This window comes from Pteropus alecto, unplaced genomic scaffold, assembly GCF_000325575.1.
Source record: "Pteropus alecto unplaced genomic scaffold, ASM32557v1 scaffold177, whole genome shotgun sequence".
NCBI classification, from domain to species: Eukaryota; Metazoa; Chordata; class Mammalia; order Chiroptera; family Pteropodidae; genus Pteropus; species Pteropus alecto.
The window spans coordinates 4,724,633-4,735,664 of record NW_006442207.1 but is presented as its reverse complement, the minus strand read 5'-3'; the positions used below and the strand labels follow the sequence as shown (position 1 = coordinate 4,735,664).

The 11,032-nt window shown below is 44.4% G+C and overlaps 1 protein-coding gene across 6 annotated transcripts in view; it reads left to right on the top strand.

Moving 5' to 3' along the window:
* LOC112470133 overlaps positions 1 to 2,377 on the top strand; it is a 12,842-nt gene extending 10,465 nt beyond the window's left edge. For 3 of the 6 annotated variants that reach the window (XR_003042861.1, XR_003042857.1, XM_025039193.1), the window contains exon 4: positions 67 to 2,377. Coding sequence is in view for 1 of the 6 variants with exons in the window: in XM_025039193.1 (XP_024894961.1) it covers positions 67 to 217 (151 nt within the window). In the remaining 5 variants the exon portion in view is untranslated. The remainder of the gene's footprint in view (positions 1 to 66) is intronic. The other 3 variants (XR_003042858.1, XR_003042860.1, XR_003042859.1) reach the window with 3 other exon arrangements.
* The last annotated feature ends 8,655 nt before the right edge of the window (positions 2,378 to 11,032 follow it).

The following is an 11,032-nucleotide window of genomic DNA, read 5'->3' as shown; positions in this document are numbered from 1 at the left end:
CCCAAGCCCCACACCCCACAGCTACCTGATTTGTCTCCTCTTTTCTTTGTCCACTTGCTATGTTAGCCAGAAGGCAGAGGGCTTCGAAGGAGCGTTAATACCTGCAGTGATGGCTCTATACTCCAAGAAGGAAATGGTTTCATACCCTCTGGGCCAGCTGAGAATGCTGGAATGTGTGTGCTCTGCCCATGGACTCCGGAGAGCTTCAGGCCAGTAGGGTTTCACTGTTTCCAAGCCAACACCGAAGGCTCATCCACTGGTGGGTGGGGAAGTCATTGATTTTTCTTGAGATAACTCAAGTGTATCTGTTCAGTGTCTTTCAGAACCAAAGCCTCATCTGATTTTATTTATGTTTTGTTCTGTCTTTTGTTTGTTTGTTCTGAGGAGAAAAAGCTTGACTAACTAAAGCAGCATCTCAGTGTTTTATTGTTCAGGGGCTTCTGGGGTCAAGCTGGTCACATCTCCCTATTGAATACGTTAATTCTTCAACAGATATTTAATGAGGACCCATTGTGTGTCATGGTGAGCTTTGGGGAGCTTTGGGAGAAGCACGAGCCCTGGCAGTTTCTGAGATGGCTGTCCTGGATTCCACAGTTGCCTACAAGCTCTATATTAAGAAACCAATCCCAGACAAAAGTATTTTAAGGGAACTTGGACCCAGTGTTCAGTAAAGCAGTAAATTTGTTATCTTGAGACTGTACTTCCTGTGCCCAATCCTTGCCTTCTTCCCAATAAGCAAATCTTTTTCCCTCCCATTTATTGAGTGCCTGCCACAGAACACAGTGCCAAGTGCTTTATACAGGCTGTCTGATTTGTTCTTTCCAGAACCACAGCAGCTAAAAATGATGATGCCCATATAACAGATGAGGAAACTGAGGCTCAAGAAAGATTATTTTCTTGGGTTTGTCTGAAGCAGGTTGTTTGACACCAAAGCTACTGCTCCCAAGCCCTGTTCTAAGTGAACTTCTGTCTTGTGCTGTAGCCTCTGCGACTGGGTTTAAACATGCTCCCAGATCAGATCTCATCTGCTTCTCTATGCCTTCAACCCTAGCCTTTAAAAGTCAAGTCTCATTTCACCATCATGAATTTCATGGGAAAATGTGACATCCATAACCAAAAGAACCAGCTGTGTGACTGGAAAACCACTCCTGTTTTCTCTGAGTTGTCTGTTTCTGGAGCATCACTAAATTCCTCTAAATCAGTAGTTCTCAAAATATGGTGCCTGCACTAGTAGCATCAGCATCACTTAGGACTCAGAAATGCAAATTCTCAGGCCCTACTTTGAATCAGAACTTCTCAGGATAGGCTCAGGATTCGTGTTTGAACAAGCTCTCCAAGCGACGCTGATGCACACTGAAGTTTAAGAGCCATTCGCCTAGACTATTGGTGCCAATATGCATCGGTGCTATAATGTGGACTTACTGAAGACTGTGGGCTGTACGACGTGCCTTGACAAAAACAGAAAGGGCAGTGAAGAGGTGGGCCACTTCTGTGTTCAGAAATCTGGAAACATCGTAAGTGCCATTGTTCTCTTGGAAATTCTTGAAGATACACGATATCAGCATATTTAGGACCGGCAGTAGTCCTGCAGTAGAAAGCCTTGTTTAACTTGACTTAGCCAGCCCTTCCTAAACTCATTCTTAATTTTAATCATGGACTTTTTCTTTTGCAAAATACCTGTTGGTATCCCAAGGAACTAGCAGTGAATAACACATTTTGGGGAGGGTGAGGATCAACCACCATGATCCTCAAGTGTATAATGGATTTTGAACATGTTCATCAGAATGGAATATCCAAAAGCCCTATTGCAAATTCAGGAACTCTAAGAAAACTTTGTCTTGAAAATCATTTTTGGATTTACACAGACTCTATTGCACAGCTCCAAGACACACTTCTATGGGAGTGGAGCCCCCTGCAGTTGTGCAATGCTGCAGCCTGGACCCGTAGCCAAATATCGAACTAATGAAGGGCTTAAGAACTTAAATGTTTCCATCTATCGGAAATTATTTAAAATCAAGAGGTTCTGGAGAGTCTAAGGAGAAGATTCCAAGAAATTTAACTTTTTAAAACTGCGTGGAAAATATTTCAGGATGAACTTTGCCAACTGTAACTATTCCAATAAATGAAATTACTTTGAATAAAGTCATATTTCTGCTCCCTTCAAGCCTAGCTCATTTTACATTTTCAAAGCATTTCACAAAAGCACTTTGTATTCAGGTAACATCTTTCATCCCAAGTCTCAAGAATTTACTAGAGGAATGATTGACAAGAAAATTCCCCAATGTGGAGGTCCCCTTCCTCTAGTGGGATGGTAAGTTTCTAACAGGAGCAGGAAATTTGCTGATGCCCAAGTCACCGGCCAACTATTGAAGAAAGCATCAAAGCTAATCAGTATAGAGAGGAACCAGCCTAGATAACATGACTGTGGGCTTCATGTTTCCATGAGTTAATTTAAGAAAAATAAAAAGGATAGATATTTCTTGCTCTCTTTGTGGTGCCCTAAGAACTTCACATTTAATCAGGAATTGCTTGCTACTTTCAGGCCCTAGTCATTCCTGAGAAATGTCCCAAATTATTTTACATTAGATGTTGGTTCCAGATTCAGCAGGGAACCAGAAATGCTAGACACACATAAAAGTTGGGCATAGGGAGAAGGTGAGAAGGGCCAGCTTTGAGTTCCCTTCTGCTTGGCGGGTGATTTTTTTTCCTCTTATTTCCAAATAAAGTTTATTGCTTTCTCCCTTAAAACAGGAATGCATTTTTCTTATAGAAAATTTGATGAAAATAGAAATGTAAGAAGCAAAGAAACTCCTGTTGCCCAAAGAGAATCACTACTAACAATTCGCTGTGCTTCCCTCCAGTCTTTTTTCTAGACATGTTAAAAAAGAGAAGGTCATTCTGTATGTGCAATCTCGATTCCAGGGTATTATAGTGCAACCTGGACACGCATCAGCGTTAATGTCCCAGAGCAACCTTCAACCAATGGGGATGGGAATTCTAGAGTCCTTCCTGCTCCTCCGGGTGACAACTGAAAGGTGTGTTCTACACAATCAGTCAGGTGGTCCTCACAGGATTGAATCCCAGGCCCCCACAGTGTCCAACTCATCCGTGTGCCCATCATACTTTCCTCTCATCCCTGTTTCCCACGTTCCCCACTCCCTCACCATGCTTCCTGGGATCACCTCCCAAAGAAACTACTTGCTTTCACCAAATCCTTGTCTCAGGCTCTGCTTCTGGGAGACTCCAAACTAAGCCATTAACGTTGCATAGAGTCTCAAGTGAAATTACTGAGTCAAACCAGATGACTTCTTTAAAGATTCAAGATACAGATTGATGGGCGAGTCATTTCCATGTAGGGGTTTTCAGAGCTCTTTTACCAACCTTCGATTTTACTCTAAGAATTTAGACCACAATCTGGACATTTAAGAAAAAGAAGAAAAGAAGCCAAAGCACTCACCTGCTGGGCCAGCACGGTAGGATCGTTAAGCAGGTTCATTTGAGTTTGTTCTTTTGCTGTTCACTTTTCTCTGTTGTTTGCCTTGCTTCATTTTTTTCTCTGTTCCTAGACAGAGGCCAGTAGTTATAGAATTTTCTCTTTTGTCTCTACAAATGGAAAGGGAGGGGTAAATGAAGGCAGCAGAGGAAAAAACTTGGGAGAAAGAACAACCAAGACACTGCTTTGGAATATTTCAGCTTTGGTTCTCCGTAACAACCAGAGTTTGGTATTTTCAGGGGGAAATGAAAGGAAGCAGACTGTGCTATCAGCAGGTTTTTGTCGTTATTAAACCCCCGCGATCTATAAGGACCGTGCACAGTTGTGTTCTCAAATAAAGCCACACATTTGGGGATTGTCATAGTGACCCAGGGAGCAATGTTTCTCCGGGGCGATAGGGAAATGAAGTTTCCTACCAGCTTTAGTGCTGAGGCCACAGCCCCACACGGAACAAGAACTGAGGCTGTTTTCTGAAAACGAGAAACAAATCACTTTCTTTTGCCCAAGATTGACTGGATATTTTAAGAAAGTGTGATCAACTTTAACTAGACAGACATTGAAGACAAATTTGAGGAGTTTTAGCATTCACCTTTCCTGTCTAGGTGGGATATCGTTTTCTGTCCAGTTTTTGCATATTATATAGGGTGTAGTTTTTTTTTTTTACAGAATAAAGAGAAAGATGCCTTGTTCAATGTCAGTTTAAAGGCAGTTATGAAATTAGACATGTCCTCCCTCCAACCAGAGAATGTCGGATGCTTCCCAATTGTCCTAGGTCCATACAGCATTTTTTTTCCCCCCAAAACTCCCCAAACAAGCTCTGCTTCCTTCTGGAGAATTCTAGCTTACTCGTCAATCCATTATTGGGGTAAGAGAATCACATGGCACTCACAAACTTGATGCCCGGTTGCTTGTGGAAACGCCTCTAGCAGAGTTCCAGCTTGGCTGGTATGGGGGTACCTGGTGTTGTGGCGAAGTCCCCAGGGTGGCAGAGACTGCTTTATGCTTACTAGACCGGATTTCCTTTTCCTTCTGGACACACGGCTAGACAACCACGTGATTGGCCGAGTGATGTGTACATCATTTCTAAGCCTGGATCCTAACTCCAGTGCCTGTCTCCACACTCTGTCTTTCTGCCATTCTTGCAACTGGATGTGCAGGACTCCGAGGCTTCAGAGGATGGGAAAATGCAAGACCACAGAAGCCTAGTCCCTGAATCATGGCTCAGGAGAACTGCTGATGGGATATCAACATAGGACATCACATGAGTGAGAAGTCATCTTCCCTTATGTTAAGCCATCAACATTTTGGAGCTGTTTGTCATGGCAGTTAACCTACCTTACTAATACATCCTGCAAACATTGCCTGCCTCCTGGCCTGTGTGTTGGTTCACCTGGATGGCAGAGTCAATTATGCCGCTTGTTCGGCCAAACTCCACCAAGGTTACTCACAGGAAGGAGCATTCAATCACAAAACAGTTATGCGTGAGTAAAAAGCATGTGGTCAGCGCCTATTCTACCTACCATGGGAGTGCAGAAGCAGAAGTGTCCAGCTCAGCCGAGATGGGAGGATGACAGGCAATGTGACATGAAAAGAGCAGAGATGGACTACTGACAGATGTGCAACCCACAGAGCAGCAAACCGAATTTTGCCGGCCTCTGCCTAGCATGGTACTTGAGGAAGTATCAGGCTGGCATCCAAGAGCGACTCAGAAGCTGTTCAAATCTATATTGCAGTTAGTCCCTTAGGTACCACATCACAATGCAAAGCAAAACTTCTTAACATTCTTTTTTCCCCATCTCTCCGTGATATAGTTCAAACACGCACAGCGGCTGCTTCCCAAGTCTATCTCTTCGCCTATGCTGAGCTCATTTCCTTAAAATCTCTCTCTAAACCCATCCCTAGCTGTCTCTCTCATGTTCCCCGACTCCCTCTCTCTTTTCAGAGCTACTCTTTTGTTTCCGTAAGCAACTCCACTTCCCGCTCTGTAAATTGAGCCAGATTTTCTGCCATTCTCGGCCTCAGTATTTCCTGTTACAGCTCATAGGCTCAATTGATGGGTTGATCATAGATGCAGAAAGGTCCATAAATGAAAACGGAATTCTCAGGGGCAGCTTTGGGGGAGTGGCTGTGAATATTCATGAATAATAATAATAATTATGATTATTACAAACAGATTGTCAGCTCCACTGCTTATGAGTTAGGTGACCTTGAGTAAATTCTTTAACATCCATAGCCTCGATTTCCTGCCCTGTAAAATGGGGTTTATAGAACCTCACAGGATTCTTGTAGGGAGTGAATGAGACACAGTATGTGAAAGTGGTTAGCGCACAGCTGCCGATAAGTAAGCAATGTTGCTTTTCCTGCCCTTTCTCAACGTGCCACTCCTTTGCTCTATGTGAGGAGAATCAGAGGTGCAAATCCAACCCAAAAGCACAGAGGAGGGTAAACTGAGGCCCCAGAAATCCGCAGCTCCTGGCCTTGATGCCAGCTGCTCTGGATCTCACTCTTGAGTTTCCTGGTCAACTTTCAAGTGACCTTGAAGGAAGAACTGCTTTCCCTGTGCCTCCAGCTGAGTGTCCCCACCACAGGGGGAAACATGCCCACCCCTGGTCCCCCAGGGTGGGTTGTGAAGGTTAATGAATTGGTATTTGTGAAGCGCTTTGAGATCTGTGGATGAAAGGCCCTATGAAGTCAAAAGCGTCGGGATGATGATTAAATTGCCTTGCCTGAGGTCAGACAGCGCAGGACTAGGGAGCTGGGAAGGGAAGACACGTTCCCTTTCTTCCATTCCCCTGCTAGAACAGCGAAGACCGTAACCTGTTCTTGTTAAGATGGGCCTGTCCCTCTGTGGGTGGATGTCCTCAGGCCTTCTCATCCTGTCTCCTTTATTCCCAGCACCCTGGTTAGGACCAGACTTCGGCTCCTTGTCAGCCCTGCTCATAGAATGCCAAGCAGCTCCCTGCTCACGGGGAGAGCACGGGCTGGCAGGGTTTTTCAAAGCTCAGGGTGGCTGTAGTGTGAGGGACAGAGAATCACACTTGACCTCAAAACCCTTTTTGTGAAAGAACGGATAGTCTCTCCTCATGCCAGCTGAACACCAAAACTCGGGAAGGACTCTGCCCTGGCTAAATCTGAGGGCTGTATTTCAAACCATCAGCAATTTCCTATATGCCATTTTCTTCTCTCCTTTCTTCTTCTTTTTCATTCAACCGGCCTAACAGTTGCAATATTTGTCTCACAAACATCTCCTCCATACCTTTGTCTTTCCCTTCCCCCAGCTTGGTGGTTGGATAGACACCTCATTGCAATTCAGACACCTGTCACTTTTGGATGTCAGCGTGGCTGTTGCCACACTGATTAGTTAAGATGAAGAAAAAAAAATACAGTGCCATATAAATAAAAAATTAGAGACTGTCACATTGTGTAAGAAGGGCCCACCTTCCAACGCCAGATCTCAGCAAAGCAGCGTTCCTTCCGTTCCACGATACCCCAGCTAAGGGGAATGCTTCTAATGTCTTGTTTTTAGTGATTAAGTGGTTAATGATTTAATGAACTAAAAAAAAAAAATCTCATTTGTTGCTTCCCTTGGACTTGGAAAAAACCTCAAAGAGCTGCTTTTCTGTGTACCTCAGTCCAATATTGCTACCTGCTGGGATCCGAACACAGTCTCTAAATAAATTGCTAGTGGCCTTAGGCGGGTGGAAGAGTCTCTCTTTGATCCTGCTCGAGCGGATGAAGTCAAATGTTCAATCAATCAATCACATTCATAACTCGGAGCTACAATCGGGCTGACAACAGCTTATTATTTATTTTTAAAATCATATATTTCATTATTGCAAAACACACAGGCTCTCACGAGGGGGAAGAGACTAAATTATTGATAAGCCGTATAGATGACGGAGTTTGTTGTTTCTGACATGCTTGTCACTAACTATTGTCAGGAAGAATTTACTAAGATGTAGAGTCAGGGAAGTTGGCCAGGGATGTATGTCAGGCCAAAGCAGAGACGGGGAGAGGAAACTCTAATGGCCTCTCTCTCGCTTATTGAATTCTTGTAGGTAAAAGGCAGCTGAAGGCAGAACAGGTTTCTATTGTAAAGCAGGACTTGAAAAGTCCCCAATTTGATTGCTACAGAGCAGGAGATTTGGTTCTCAAAATAGCCATGCGTCTGGGAAATGAATTTCTGCTGGTGTCTCTGCGTTCCTGGGAATAACAATCGTAACTCTCCAGAATTCCCACAAGGACCAGGGCCAGGCATATTTATTCAGCATTGTGTGTCGGGGGCTGGGGATGGGAGGTGATGTGCAAATGCAGCCTGAAGAAGGCATGAAGGAGGCTCGCTGTGGGCTCCGATAGTGGGAGAAGAGAGGCCGCTCTCTCCACTGCGTCCCCTGTCCTGCTCCCTGAGCCGCCATGGCATTAAAGACGGAGGTGTCCTCCCTAAGGACCTGCAATTGAACTTCTCTAATGAGCTTAGGAGAAGGAAGAGCAGTCAGGAAAATGCCGACCACTCTTTTCTGTGTGTGTCTTTCATTTCTGTTTTCCGGGTCACTAGCTGGGGAGACTGTGGCAAGATGTGAGCCCTGGTGACGTTTAAAGTCACCATTGACACCCTCATCGGAAGGGTGAGGGGTTGGCCTGGAAGCTCTCTCAGCATTGTCGCGTGGATATCACCTCCAGCATTAAGAGGATGCTGCTCCTGGATTCACTGGAAGACAAAGCCCCCTGGACTGGAGGAAGGGAAGATGCTTTATTAAGGGAACATACAGATCAAATCCTACTAGAACAAATACCATCATATTTGAATGAAAATAGCTGTGAGACTAAAACCTTCTCATACCCCCATACGTACATGTAAGTTTAATTTACTTACACACTGTAAGTAAAACGCAAGCTCCTTTGGAGGTCCAATTGAGATTTGTCTTGTACTTCAAAATTATTTGCTAATCCAAAGATGATCTCCGAGTGGCAGGGATGGGGAGAGACAGTCCAATGTGTGTACCCTAAAATCACAGTATTCTCAAGGCTGAAGGGACCTTCCAGATCCATCCATCCAATCTCTTCCCTCCCCATTTCATAGATGAGAAAACTGAGTGTCAGAGAAATTGGTTTCAGACAGCCAGTTAGTGGGTGGCAGATGGGGGGATCAGACCCCAGGCCTCCCCTAAAGCAACCTGAGGAACTATTAACAGAACTCGAGTCAGAAAAGAGGTGCTTTGATCCCAAGTCAAGTGCTCAATCTACTACATTATGCTGCAGTCTAGTGTAGCATCCCAATCTGTGATCATTTGGTTTTAAGACTGTTCATTCCGTTTAGAACCCAAACAACCAGAAAGCTCACTTAATTTTCACAATGCTTACCCCTGACAAGGCGTAGACAAGGTTATATAGGAGTAGGATTTGGAAGGAACTTCCATTAGACCAATCTTCCAGCTTTGGACAGTCACTTCCTTTGTGGGTCACTCTTGGCTGGCATGGTCCCCTCTGGGGCACAAGTTCTGTCCATGATGTGAGAAGGGGGGGTCCACATGTGCTTCAAGTCAACTGCCAGCTCCAAAATTTTACATAAAATCCTAGTCAGTGGCATTTTCCTTTTAATTTATTTTTCAAACATTTTACAGCCTAGGTTAGTACATATGGAAACTAAGTTGACCAAAGCAATCAATGCATCATTCTTTATCATTTTCAGGATACAGTAGAAATAACTCTTTTCTGGGAACAAGGAAACCTGGCTTTGCTGAACTTGGGTGAGTCTTGGAATGCCTCTGCACCTCAGTTTTCTTGCCTGTAAAATGGGGATATTTCCTCCTGTCTACCCACCCAGCTGGAGCACATTGCTATGAGGCTCTAAATCCATTACATAAGTGAGAAGAGAGAAAAAAGAAGCTTAAAGTGCACCACAAATGTAGCTTAGTAGTAGTATTTGGTGATGGGAATTTACCATAGATGAGAGAGCTTGCTGCAAATACATGATTACATTTTAATTACTTTCAGATGCTGACCTATGTACATATACCTATTTTGCTTCTTTGGGAGGGAGTAGGAGAAAAAGTTGGGGTAGAATTCATTCACTTCCTGGCTTTTTTGCAGCAGTTTCAAGTAAAACCTTCAGGAGGAGAAAAACAGCTGTTTCTCTGCACATTGCAATGGGAGAGCAATGAAGAGTTGGCCCCTTTTCCTTTCTTCATCCTTTTCTGTTTTCTGGGTTGCGAGGTACATTTGTCGACCAAGAGCACCCTGGCGACTTCCCTTTGACAATGTCCATGAGCATTCCGGTCATTTCCTGTTCGTGGCTTTTTGCTTTAGAAGCCCGTTTGCTGCACGCTTTGGTGAGAGCTGCCACGGTAAGGAGTGCTACTTGCATGGTGTTGGGCTGTAGGCTGCCAGACAGATGGCTTTTTTCCCTGGCAAGATAAGACTATATTAAGTACGATTTTGTGAATAGTCTCTCTCCCAGTCCTGGTCCCTGTGGGGCTCTCCCGTGATTGGTCGGTCGTATGATTACAATGGGCATTAATTATACCTGGAAGCTAAGGAATAGCAGGCATGACTTACAAAGCTCTTGGTGATAAGGGTTTGGGCAACCACAATGACATAAAAACAACTTCATCCTTCCAAAAGGATAAAGGAATTACTTCCTGAAAAATGAGCGATTTAGGAAAACTGTTAAACAGAAGAACAGAAATACAACAGAAATGCTCTCAGCTTTCACCAGTTAGGGGAGCACAGGCAAAAGTGGATTAACCCTGGATGGACCACAGTGGAGTCAGCAGAGGGCAGTCATCAACTTGTCCTGAATGGATGGTGGGAACAATTGGATTTTATGGAGACTCCCCAATGAAGGGAGTTCTCAAGCATGGAAGCCAAATGGGGTCCTCTTTCTAGACTCCAACTATGTACATTTAAGCCAAGAAACAGCTGGCTAACCTATACCCTGATACAAATACCCTTTAAAAGGCTTCCTCTTCTAATTCCAAATAATTTATCATCAGTGGTGCCCCAGATTACAAACTCATCTTCAGCCCGTGGCTCTTCCCGTAGAATTTGTTATCCAGAGTGCTCAACAAAGTCAGATAGCCGTGTAATAACGAGCATAAGAGGCAGCTTGGGCACCGAGAGGCAACACAAACCTCAGAAGGAACTTTTGGAAAGAGGATAATGGAGTGCATAAGAAAGACACACAGGTAAGGGAGAATCCCTTGCTTCTGGAGGATGGCTGACTCTGGTGTCTGGCACATAGGACTAGACTTTTCATGTATTTCCTCCCAAAAGACTGGCTCTTTTTCTTTAGGTCACGTGGCCACACTAAACAGTTCACACCCAGCCCAAGGTGTTTCAGTCCAGAGGGCTCATGGTTTTGCAGTAGATCAGCTCATTTAGTCTGATTGCTGAACCAGTGAGTCTGAGCCCAGTTCGTTGTTCTTAGACTTTTCCGCAAGTCCCCATGTGGTTCGGCCCCTGCTGCCTCTCAGGCATCATCTTCTATCATCTACGACTTGTTCACTCTGATCCAGCCACATGGCCCCCCTGCTATTCTTC